The 13552-nt window shown below is 37.0% G+C and overlaps 2 protein-coding genes across 14 annotated transcripts in view; both read left to right on the top strand.

Moving 5' to 3' along the window:
- Positions 1 to 13552, top strand: part of LOC139152663 (E3 ubiquitin-protein ligase TRIM45-like) — a 401328-nt gene that overhangs the window by 192599 nt on the left and 195177 nt on the right. The gene's annotated exons all lie outside the window — the stretch shown is intronic.
- The window catches only part of LOC139152655 (ras GTPase-activating protein nGAP-like), a 160114-nt gene that overhangs the window by 108338 nt on the left and 38224 nt on the right, over positions 1 to 13552 (top strand). The window contains exon 1 of one of the 13 annotated variants that reach the window (XM_070725927.1): positions 1706 to 1853. The exons of 11 other annotated variants lie outside the window; for them this stretch is intronic. In XM_070725927.1, coding sequence (XP_070582028.1) covers positions 1811 to 1853 — 43 coding nt within the window. In that variant the 5' untranslated portion in view covers positions 1706 to 1810. Of the gene's footprint in view, positions 1 to 1705; positions 1854 to 10307; positions 12827 to 13552 lie in introns of those variants that run through there. One more of the 13 variants, XM_070725923.1, reaches the window with a different exon arrangement.

The following is a 13552-nucleotide window of genomic DNA, read 5'->3' as shown; positions in this document are numbered from 1 at the left end:
CAAAACAGTGACTGTCACGGAGTTGCCGTGCTCTTTCACCGTTCCCATTGTGCGTATCCCTTTGTGCGTCATACAGGTAACGATGTACCTTGTTGGCAAGCGTCAGTGAAGTCACAATTACCTCCTCTCAGAGTTAATAAATAATCATTGACATCACGGGTAAAAATAAATGTTTAACACTCTAATATCCTGTCCGTTGCTGGGTCAGACACCCAGAAAATGGTTCAGTATCCCAACAAGGATTCTCGTTGTCCTTATTTCGTCTGATTCATGACATTCTTAATTTTGATAACCTAGCTTTCTCGTTCATGTGTGTTTAATTTAGTCATTCTCAATAATTAGAAATTCCATACACTTGGAAAGGTCAAATAAGATATTTTAATTGAATATTATACAGGTGAGAAGTGTGTGTTATTGATTTCCATAATATATAAAGTCCACTGAAACATTCACTCTTTGCATTATGTTCAATTGGAACCAGCGATTGTAAGTCACAAGACCTCACCATCAAGCATGATTGTCAATGTATAATGTATGTGTACAGGGCAGCTCAGTCTAGCAAACCTGTGACATTGATATCAGGCAAGTATATGACAAACATTTGACTTCATTTAGACGTTTTACAAAACTCTACTTCAAAATGGTGTATTTCAACTTTGATTTCACGATTATTGCTGTTGTACGTCTGGTTCAATCAGCTGGTACACAATGTTATTTATGCTTAAATGCTATGGTCTTTAAACCCAGTTCCGTGCGTTGTTCTGTCTTCTCTAACCATGGTGTGTGATTTGGTTTTGTTTGAAATTTTAATCACAGTGAGTAATTAGGAGTCTGATAGAGTCTACTCCTTTAATCTATTGAGCACCAAAGTCAATTTTTTTGTTGCATTTATAAAATATATCCCAATCAATTTTTTTCAGATTTTTGCTAAAATTTTGTTAAAAACTGTAGCCAATGAAATATGATGTCCATTTGGTCCAAAATTATAAAAAAAATTACAGAAAAATTCATGAAAATTGGTGAAATGGTGCACTATAATTTTGGCGGGAAAAATTAAACAGCTATTACTTATATCTAATATGCAAATGGGAATATGCTTGTAAAAAGTTGTATGATACTTTCATATTTCATCCGTAAATGTTTATAAGAAAGTGTTAACAAAATATGTTGAACAATTTATCAGGAAAATGAGAAGTCACTGTTTTGGAATCATAAATTATGACATTTAGTTGCTATAAATCATTATTGCAGTGTTTATAATAAGTGGGATGGTCTGGGTTGTCATGGAAAACAGTGGACAATTGATATAAATTGCTTATTTTACACAATGCAAGTATTTTGTTCAAATGTAAATGAACAACCAGTTTGGTTTCAGAAACAAGATTTTAAATCAGGCTCAATACGGTGATTGTCATCTCTGCATGATGCCAATCGTGTTGGAAACGGATATTTTATTTACACGTAACTGTTTACTAATGTGTCCTCAGAAGAAACTTAAAATTAGATACAAGATAATCCCAAGACTGCACCCTGGTCAGGTTTTGGTTAGTCTAACAGAGAAATGACGTAAACAGCAAGCAATACTCTCCCTTGGCAGAGAAAAGATGTGTCAACTGTTTGCGTAGAAGACTCTAAACCTCTGAACTATTTCTGGCAGCTCTCTGTGCATGAGTCATGTGACCTAGCCAGCTGCCGTGATTGGCTTGAGCCTGTTAACCCACACATTTCAGAATAAGGCCATTTAAGAGTGACACAGTACGGCGGTTTGGTCGCAATCACTCGGAGTACAAAGTTTGAACAGAGAATCAACATGTTAAAACAGCACTTAAAAGAACTGGCTAGGCTTATCCTAGGTAAGTTAATCAAAGTTGAACTTCTGTGTTTGTTTATTTGTCTGCTTTGTTGTGTTTTCCTCCTTTCTTAAGCCATATCTGTTTGACTTTGAAACAGTTCCATCGTATCAGACATATGAACTGCTTTCAGCGTAGTGTATGGGTTGTACTGGAATTCATTTAAATGAACTTTGTCTGGAAACATGACCAGTAGATAAGATAACAAGAAAAGTTGACATATCTTGGCTACTCCATGTTTGAAACATCAACTGTTGTGGTGTTTTGATTTGTCAGTTTATGTTTGCCAGGCAAATTAAAATATCCAGTAACTGCAAGCATTTTGGGGATCAACAGAACCAGTTGTGTACCGTGATGCTCTAAATTTGTGCTTTAAAAATGGCAGAAATATCAAAATATCTTGAAATTAGAGAAGTGAGATCTAATTGTATGGATAGGCAAAACTTGTCAAAAATTTGCCTCAGGGAGTCTATTGTGTTTGAAATGACCAATTATGAGAATATGTGGCTAATCTGCATTCAGAAGGTTTCAGCTGTCCTTCAACAACTCTATAGCTTCATCATTAAGCGTTTATTTGACAGGACCCAGAAATTGAATCCTTGTTTAGGATTCAGTTTCAGCCATGGCAGTAATCAGGCCACTTTGAGACCATCTAGTGCAGAAATGACATTCTGCCTGAAAGTTGTTTTCTGTCTTCAATGTAATGTTGTTTTTCAACCATTTTAAAGAGGTAATGCTGTCAATGTAGTAGTACTTTGTACTCTTTTAAATTAGAGAGTCAGTCTTCCAGAATTTCATAACACTGCTGTCATCAATCAAATTAAGTCTTGAAATATGCTGCAAAGTTGGCAAATTTGAATGAAAACTACGGTAGTGATTTTCCCTGATTATGTTTGATTCTACATTACAAAATCCAGCGGTCTTTGATTCGAGGTTTTTTCGTCCCATAGTGTCTAGATATTGCTGGTGATATTATGTGAATAAGTGATAAAATGTGTACACTTCATGTGCTTGAAACAAAATATTCACAAGGGGAGCACAGCAATTGGGAATAAGGAAATACAGAAGTTCTGTTGACTTGTGTAGTTTGTACCGATGTAAGAACCAGGATAATGGTGACTTATCTATAGGTTCAAATGATAACAACGCAGGGAGTAAAGTTTCTGTCGAATGAAAACCCCCTGGAATATTTCTGTAGCTTTACAGGATATGACATCATACCGTGTCTAAAAATGTAAGAAATCCTCATGTTCCTTACAGCATGTTTCCATGTACAACTTGAGTAGTTATCAGGTGTGGCAAGTGTTTTCTAGTGAAAGTGAGTGAGTTCTATTATCCCAGTTGGTTTGTGGCTCCTGTTCAGTTGATGGAATTAGTTTGTGGTTTTGTCGTGGGATCAGCAACATGAATGTGAACATTCCTTCAGAAGAATGAGAAGTTGTTTCTCATTAGCAATATCCGTAATGCCAATTTTCCTGTCCACAATTTGTGCCACCATGATCTTATTCTTAACCCCTTGGGTAAGCATAAGAATATTTAAATTTTCCAGCATCTGTAAACCTATTTTCTGGCAATGTTTGATCCAAATTATTTCAACTTTCTTCCCCTTTCAAGGGATGGTATCATTTCTGAAAACTACGGATTTCCTGATATTTTGAAACAGCAGGTTTTCATATAAGTATATTGATAAAGGGTTGTAACTGTGTCAAAATTTGTACAGTATCACTTCCCTTCTGTAGTTGTTTTCAAAATGGCTGACACGTTCATTTATAACTTCAACAACGCTGTGGATGGAGCCAGTACCGTGACTGTGACGTACAATTCGGTCAAAACACTCATACCAGAATGGCAAGGTAGCAAAGTGCAACTGTGGTATGGAGTGTATACGATATACAACTGAACAGCCAGATGTGTATGAGTTGTCAGAGGATGTACAACCCACGCCCTGTGAAATGCAGTCTTGTGATCCAAACGGTCATACACATGATGTACATGTAGCATAGCCTCTTGAACTAAAGCAGTCTATTTGTCGCAAAAACCGAGGACAACACCCTGACCCCAGCTCCAGGGTACCTCACCACCAGGCAACAACAAGCCACAACTTTTCCAGGGCCAAGGAAGAGGGGTCAATCAACCTCTGTTTTCACCATTCAATATGTGACCCGTCCAGTGCATTTTTATGCCCCTCTCTATTTTATTGATGTCTGATGTATTTAAAACATTCCCCCATGTTTCTTTGATGATTTAAACATCTGTCTGGGGTCAGGACTTTTCCCATCATTCATTTCACTTTTATAGATGGTTGCATCGTAAACAGCCATCATCCCTGTCTTGTCCTGATAAGCATATGTTTCCTGGCCATTAACCCACCGGATCAATAACTTTAGTTTAAAGACTTCAAAAAACACCAGTGCGCACAAACATATCTTTGACTGCTGAGTAAAGATTACACAAACCATCAGTTGCTGTGTATTTATTATATTTCCTTTCCTGATCATTCTGAAAAGAGTTGTTCTTAACTTTGGAATGGATGGAACAACAGGTTTGGAATACAAGTGAAATAATGTTGTGAAAAAATGGGAATATCCAATCCATTTGCCATGTTTAGATGATTTGACTGTAGGGTGATTTAGGATTAATTGCAAATTGAATAAAATGAACAACATTTAAATGATATGGAGTGATGCTCCGATATAATACAAGCAATGCTAAGACCAATTATGTGCCGATCTGGTACATAATGTGATATGCTTTGAAGTTTATTCGTATTATATAAAAATTCTCTGCTCTCCCAATCGTAGCGAGCTCTACTTTGTAAATTCTCTTTAAAGAGGTGATTCACTGCTCCTTTGTAAGTCAGGATGTTCATAAATTGTAATTGGAGACTTTGAAAGCTGACATCTTTCTTTCAATTCACTTTGGAGTCTCAGAAAAGTCAACCATGAATGATTCCACATGTGCTTGCGTTTGACGTTGTGCAGTAGCTCTGTTTATAATGCCAACAAAGTTACAAGAGAATCCATGACAGAAAAATGAATCTGAGCTGTGAGTTTTCAACCTGCACTTTCAGCATAATTGCTTGAAAGTGGTGATAAAAACCACGCCAAATTTTTGAAAGGCATCTTAATTCAAAAGGGAAATAGCCCCATTTACAGTGTGTAAGTTTTTATCGTTAATGGCCCCGTAAGCTGTGTCACAGAATGTTCACATACTTCAGCAACATTTAGCAGGTGAATTCTGAAACTAATTTTTGATTTCATCGAAAGGTTTTGTGACATCCAAGTACAATGGACAGGTACAATGTTGATTAGATGTAGCAGACTGTGAATGAAATCGATGATATGTGGGATCTGTTCCCATCCACGTAGAGACAAATTTCCCCTCATCATTACCAATCATTTAGGTCAAAGCAGGGAAGATTTGTCAATCAAAGTCAGCCTCTGTGCCTATTGAAATTGTGTGTGTATGTACACTGTATGTCATCGTGGAAGTCTGCCCAAATGCTTGTAAATTTCATGCCATTTTACATATCTCACCCATTTATTATTAGGTTTTATAGACATCTTACCAAGAGCAGATTGCCAGTCTCTCAAGCTATAGAACTCCCATTTATGTCTGTTGCAGACACGTCGTCATAGATGACAATGGCACGCATTCCGTTTTCTCACACAGTTAGTGTAGTGCAGCAGTCACATGGGTATTAGTTCAGCTTTATGCTCTGGTGAACTCAAGAAATTATCACTTCCATTCTGAACATTCCATATATCTTTATGTGTTTATATAAAATTGTAAACCAATTTGCCCCTACAGAGATATATATGGGGAGGGGAAAAGTTAGTAGATTTGAGGTCATGCTCACAGTAGGTTGTCAGTGCATTGGGCAATAAAGTCAGAAACTTGTAGCAGACACATTTCTGCCTTTGAACAGTTGGTCATTTCCTGGGTGCTTTCTGCTGACTCTGCTTTGAAATACATGTGTTTTAAGTTCTCGATCAGTTGCTAACGCTCATTGAATCACTTACAGCAGATTGCCATCAGACACAGTGTACAGATTTGACAAAGTTGCAGTGAAATAGGGAATCTTTCAGTAAAGAAGTTTTATACCATGTGTGGTAGGGGCATTGTAAACAAACGTGTGTTCAAGTATTGGGCTGAACTTTCATCACTCCGATGGTGTTGATTGTAAGTTGAGTTGTGTTTTAGACATGTTTTGTAATCCTCTAGCCAAGTTTTGTTGCTACCCCATTGTTTCTAAAGAATGGTTAAAACCACTTTGTAGGCATGCGGGCATGACGTTGTCAGTGTGCAAAACAGCTGATACTGAATCATCTAGGAGTTCACCAATGTTTGGTAAGTTCCGTAGAAAGATTGGTACTCTGAATGCCCAATATGGTCAATTGTCATTCAACCCAAAATTTGAAACCTGAATTATGACAGAAGTACAAAATTTTCAAGCTGTGATTCTGACAGTCTTTCTGACTCATGTAACACCGTTTGGAGTCTGTCAAAACCTGCTGGGTTACTCTATCAATTACAGGGCATTGTTACTTTCAGAGGTCATGCCAGGTCAACTTGGCATGGTCGTAATGGCAGGCAACCCAATCTGGAAGCCATTTGAAGTTTACATGATGTTGCTCTCAGAGAATAAGTCTTTTCTCATGTACACATAAAATATGGTTCAACGCTGGGCCTGCATAACTCATACATACTTGAAACCATGATATGATGTTGGATCAAGATAGATCTCACTGCATGGTACAGTATTTCCATATTGAGTTTATCTTGACTCTCTGTCCCATATAAACTGTAAACAACAGCTAAAATGGATTGACTTCAACATGTTTATCATGGCATAGTCTGAGATCCTTGACATACTTTCAGTGTCTGCCCAGTTATTCACAGACCTGAACTTGTGAAGTATTTAAACTTAATGAGTGCAGATGTTTGTTACTCTGGTTGATCCATGGATTGAGAGACTGAGGCTAACAGAGACAAATGATATCTGTTTAGGTGATAGTTTAGATGAAAGAAATCTTGAACCCAACAATAAGCCTATGGAAACTGATGTTTACTTCTTTGTGAAAACACGTCATTAAACTATCAGTACCATTTGGAAGGACCATTTTCCCCAAGATGTTCAGCGATTACAAATGGTACATGACTTTGGAAAAGCACATTTTCATTTGATGTGCCTTCCTTCAGATGCTAATACTCAAGTTGGAATGAGAGTGATGTACTCTGTGGTGTACAGGGGAATGATCATCATATGTACAGCGCCACCATATGACTCTAGCAAGAAAGTCTTTTGTTTATCACTCTGGAAAAGCTGTCATTCAATATGTTTTACTGAGTTGGTCATTTAGTCACAGTTTGTCACATTTCTGGTAATACAAAACATTTTATGATGATTTTGATTTTTCGTTTATATAAGTTCAGACAAACATCTTTCATTACAGATATAAATTTTCATTAACTGAAGTACAAATATAGCTTTACATCACCATTAGAAGGGTGAGAAAGAAATGCATCTTGTTTAAGGAAAAGAAAAAAGGTTTTTAGGAAAACTCTTCCTTTTTCTGATCTTTTACAGGGATGAATGTACCTGATATTTGAAATACTGACTGCTATTTTATTTAATCATCATTACATCAATGCAATATATGTTCCATCATTGAAAAGCATTGTCCTGTTTTGAAAAAAGTCCTCATATCGTGAAAAGCTGAAATTCACATTGATAAGCAGTACTGTTCAACTTAATCCTTCACTTTTAATATAGGAAATTTATTATGGTATAATTTGCTCTCACTTGTTCTGTGGAAACTTTTCCCAGCCATTTTTTGTTACCAGGAAAAATTGTGGAATTGTAACCATACTAAGAATCGGAAGTACATTCCTGAAGAAATTTCACGGTCCAGGGATCATGATCCTTGTTGTAACTACTTCCAAAGAATGGAACAGATACTCCAAAGATTTTCCGCATTTCTCGGAAGGTTTCCGATAGAACCAGAAATCTACAACATAGCCATTTGTGTTCCGGTCATCTTTCCATGTCTGTGCTGTCATCACTTATAATCCATTTCAAAGCCAGAACTGGAAAGAATCCAGGCATTCATTCCTTATCATAAGATAATATTGCCATGTGTATGAAATATTGCCAGATACTTTTAAAGAATTGCAGAATTCAATAGAGCTTGATTTCATGTAGTGATTGATTCAATTAATTTATCACATATTAAGGTCTGTGTAGTGATACACATTTGTAAATATCGATAGCTTTACAAAACAGTATCCGATATTAGTCTCACATTTGACTGATTGATGGAATTAATCCAGTGTTGTCAATGGAAAGAGTTATTTTTCCTTGAATTAAATGACATAGATGGTTCTATTACAAGGCCTTCCCTTGGCATATCAAAAGGTCATATGCGTGTCTATGCAATTAGTTGCATCACGCACCACTCTGGATTATCCCGTCTAGGTTTGTGTTAGGATGACATATTGCTAATCGGAAGATGATGTGACGGGTCACAGCTGCTGTTTTTGAACGATGATCGTCAAACGTCGTGCATCCTCTAATTCGGCCATCCATCAACCTTCCCTGAACTCATTAGGAAAAAAACATGATATTTAGGTATCTTCACCTTGGCGGGATACTGAGACACCCAGCTACATAGCAAGATATTTTTGTCTCCCAAGTCAGATATAAATTACAGGATTGCATCAATGGTGAAAAAGTGGTATGCTTTCAGTCACATTTTGTTTCTGAAGTTTGTCAACATGCGTCTTGTTTTACTACAAATTGACATTTCTATAAGTGAGGGATTAATAGACAATTTTAAAGTTTAAGTGTAGAGTTGCTGCCTGCATGATTTTTCTCTACAGTGTTTTAAAAGGCTGCAAACAAAGTGACAATCACAGTCTTTCTGAATGTATGTAACCCAGTGTTTCATTGTAAACACTACTAAAAGTTGTTTCACTGCAATCATAACCATAGTTGTTTCAATCCAAACATCACATGTTGAGCTCTCTAAGACAGCAAGATGCGAAACACAATGCAAATCATTCTCTGTGAGGCTAGACTGGAATATTGGTCACACGAGGGTACTGCAACACTGGTAACCCTGCCTCAAGTGATGGGTCTTCTAGCCTACTGCGAGGTCAGAAAGACTTAAATTTCAGATATGCTGTGGCGAAATCACCCAAGGCAATTTCTAGGATTGAAATTTAAAAAAAATCTTTCTGACTAAAGTAGAGGGGTGACTGTTCTACACGTCTCCATTGGAATTCCTGTAGAATTGAGTTTGATTAAAAAAAATTTAAAGTTCAGTTTTTGTGATGTCACAGGTTGCACCAACAATAATGTCACCTGTACAGATGTTCTTTTGATCAGTAGCGATGCATATCTTGTGCCGAGAGAAGACCGTTGAAGTCTCTATGGCATCACAAAGCAAGGAAGTAAAGGGAAAGAAAAAAATTAGTCTTGTCCCCATCCCACTTTGTCCATGTATGCTAGAGATGAGAAGGCTGGATATTGTTCCTCACATCCACCACACTGTGTCGTAACTGTACACACGTAGTGGGTAGTTCAACAGCCTTTTTTTATTGAGAGTATTCTCTGCAGTAACATTTGTACATGTACATCAAGGATTTATTGACAACTATGACATTGCATTACCCTTCAAAATCAATCAAGTCTTAAAATCTCCCAATCCCATTGGCATGTTCAGTTTTCCAAGCAATCAATAAAAGCTTTGACATTCTAAACTGCAGTAGAACAGCTCCCACTGCGAAAACATTACGTAAAAAAAATTCCGCCCATGGACAAACAATATTCATTTCTATTCAAGAGCCGCAAGCAGTTGTAATTAAATTATTTTTGACGGACCATAATGGGAAAGTGGGTAATTGATTTTTGGATCTGCTGGTATCCCCATGCAATCACCTGAATGAAGTGCAGATGTTATATTCCTCACCACTGACATGAATAAATGATGAATCAAGGTCATTGCTTGAGATAGTACTCTGGCTGTGCACCCAGTATTTTGGTTTTTCAAGTTCATGATTGAGAAAAGCACCACTTGTCATCCTTCAAGTTCAAACGTTATAACGGTGACAGGTTGGTTATCAATGTCATGTCTAACCACTGAACTGCCATTGTGATGCAAAAGCTGATTACAAAATTGTTAATATCGCTTTAATAATATGACCCTGTCAACGCTATTACGTTCTATTTCTTCAGCAATGGCCTTCAGATAGATTAAGTGACAAGACCTTTATATCATAGGTAATACTGGAAGGTACTCTTGTAAGATAGAAAATTGTTCAAAGTTCTTATGGTTTAGTCTAAGAATCTTTCCTACATGTAGTAAGTTACCCACTGTTCCATAACGCTTTTATACAGACTCATAATTTACTGTTAAACTTCGAATTCATCCACCTGTGAAAGTTTTGTACAATTACGCTGTCTGTCTTTATTTGTTGATCACATAATTTACAGCCATAATGTTTGTAATATTTGTAATACAGGAAGTCCAAAATACTGGTAGTTTTGGGTGTGTCATATAATTGAGCACTTTCACCACTGTTCACAGTGTGTAAAGGTTCACCCACTCAGTTGAAAAGAGTTATGGTGTATTGCAGTCTACTGGTGACAATTTTAACCGTTTCAATAGCATGGTTTGGCCCAAAACCCATTAATATCAATGATTCTTGTGGACCAGTGCATAGGAAACAGGGGTGAACAGGGCTATAGGGTCTTTTGAAAAGGATACATCAACAGGCACCGATTTTCTTTCAAGAAAGTTCATCTATATCACAGAAATATAATAGTCTTGTCAAATTGTGCGGCGCAAGTAAAATTCTGAGAAGTGATTTTAAAATTTTAGTAGGTTTCCAACCAGTAATATGATCCGGAAATGCAGACAATTAAAACATAATTTGAAAAGGGTGTGTACCATTTGTCTTTTAGTAATCGGTTTGTATGAAGGCACAAATGGTACGCTGTGTTCTGCAGCTTTTGTTGATATACATATATGCTATCATGCAAAGAACTTTTGTTGCTGTATTTATAATGTTTGCAACGTCATGATGCAAAATTTACCAGTCTACAGTAGAAGCTTTAGAAACTAGTCTAATTGCAAGCATATGGATGTTTTGTTGAAGTGTAAATGACCAATTTTTGACATCAAAAACATTTTTTTTAGAAATTAGGTGTGGTAGCAACTGTATAGATGTTCATCAATGCGTGAACAGAGACAATTTATCATGATAGGCAGCAAAAAATTAAAATGCAAATTTCATTCTGGTATTTCAGAGAATTTCCAACACTGTCATTGGAAATGCTACGGGAGTTAATATTTTACAAGGATAGAAAATAATTACATCACCTGTCTCAATAAACTGAACCTAATGTCCTTCGCAAGCAATGTCAAAAAGAAATATTATCTCCATAAAATGTTATTGCAAAATGTGTGAAAAGGAATCATTTTATATACGCAAAATTTCAGAATATTCAGAAACAGCTTATTAAGGGGTCACCTGCCCATACGTAAATAATGCTCTCTATTTCACAGAAATTTAACTCCAACCCCTAATACATTATCATTAGTATTTGTGATGATGTTAAAAATAACACTATGTTAATGTTCAACTCAATCTATGACATTCTAAATTTGAATTCCAAGGATATTCCATTATCAGTGAGGTTTGGATGACTTTATCAAAAGGTGCTGTATAACAGCTATTGTTGTTGTGTGTCATACTTGTAAACATGGGGCTGTAGACCCTGTCCTACCTATTCTTTGCAGTGGAATGGCCCAACTAGGTAGTAATGCACAATTAGTACACAGTGAAACTGGTGCGTGAAGTCACCATCCCACAGAACAAACTAGTCACTTGTTGTCGTAACACGACGGACAAGGCGTGGTGACACTCACTGTAAATACAGTATTGTGTAGCAGTTCTTGTCATCAGCTGTTTTTGTCGCAGTGTAAAACTGAACAAAAGTCTACCAGGTATGATTCAGTTGGTTCAGCCCTGGTGACTGCGATACAGAGTATCCACTGGAGGCAAATTGTATTTCTACTCTCAGCTTTGCGTTTTGGAGAACTGCTGGTCACACTGTCCCTCCTCTACCTGGAAGAAATTCCTCAGAAGACTTATCATACCATTTTGATATCGCTTGATCATCCTCTTCATTTCTTTGAGTCGTCGGCATCAGTCCGTCATCCACGACTGTTACCAATTCCATCAAAACCAATTGTTAGAGCATGCAGCAGCTAAACCTGAGAAATGTACAATGGAACATGTGATTAACTTAGTGCTGCAGAGAGGAGTTACTGTTCATCGATCATTGTAAAGACACCACTACCACAGTAACATCCAGGGTGACTTTGTGTAGTTGATGGCTTGCACTTGGCGTTCCATTCAAACAGAATCGTCATTGCGGAATAGTCGCTGAATGACAGCTGTTTTCTAGTTCTTACAACCGAAAAGACTCATCCCGGGCGTCCATAAACACTGTTTTGGTGTAAAGACTTGTTGCACAGAGGATTGCAGATGTAAAACAAGACAAGTATTGACTGGTACTCATGCACCGTCCATCGGATTAATGCCAGATTTTCAGTCAAGTTCTGCTACACAGAAACCTGACCATAAACACAACAAGAATACAAAAGGCTGGCAATGAATCTGTTGTGAAGTTGCATTTCAAAGTTCAATCGCTTTCCACATAATGGACGATTTTGCCGTGAGGTACAGATAGATACCTGAACAGAAGCCATCAAACATTGATCAGTCTCTACAGAGGGTCCGTACTCTGCCTTTATTGCGGCATTCTGCAACATATCATACTAATCCAGTTCCAAAGAGCCTGTAAAAGCATAACAGAAAGATGACTTCCCAATCATATTTCAGCCACCGACATCGAGAACACCGACCCTCAGTTGATGGAGTACTCTCATATCTACACTTGCTAGGTCTGAAATTTCTTTTTTCTCTTCCATTTATTTTGTTGTGTCTTTTTTTGTTCAGTGATAACATTTATGTGCAGATCAAGTCTCAACAAGCGTCATTTCACTTGCAATGTGAGAGTAGCCGTAAACTCCATTGTGTGAAAATATTCCATGCAATGTCCACCAGTTCATTTGACTAGTTTTCACAATAATACCAAATGTGCACACAACAGCATACATTAATACACATGTATATTAACACGCACACATTTATATATATGAATAAATATGTATCCCTATATATGCACATATGCACTTACACACCATATGGGCACACACCCATGCACACTTTTACCTGTATTTGTGCCATACTGCACAAAAGAGCAATTTGATGAAATGCGATGGTGTGTTAAGGACTGAGATAGTAAAACTTGGGTATATTTTTCTTGCTTTGCCAAACAGAAGCGGAAAATATTTAGATAGTACTTCATGTTGTTAGAGTGAATTAAATTAAACTTTGTAATGTTTTGGCTTCCTGCTTCATGAACTTGTGAAGTCAAATTTTGTGTTCCCATTTGGAATAATTATATTTATCAACAATGTTTATTTGTGTCACTTTAGAGGGATTCATTTCACTGTATAACTAGATCACTTTTGCCTGTGCCAGGGTAGCATGACCTTGACCACCGTCATCTTTCTGTCAAAACTGGTTCAAGGTTTTTTCTCTCTCATTCTGGGTATTGCTAAAGG

This window comes from Ptychodera flava, chromosome 16 (genome assembly GCF_041260155.1).
Source record: "Ptychodera flava strain L36383 chromosome 16, AS_Pfla_20210202, whole genome shotgun sequence".
NCBI lineage: Eukaryota > Metazoa > Hemichordata > Enteropneusta > Ptychoderidae > Ptychodera > Ptychodera flava.
Note: the sequence above shows the minus strand (reverse complement) of the source record. Positions and strands in the feature narration are given on the sequence as shown.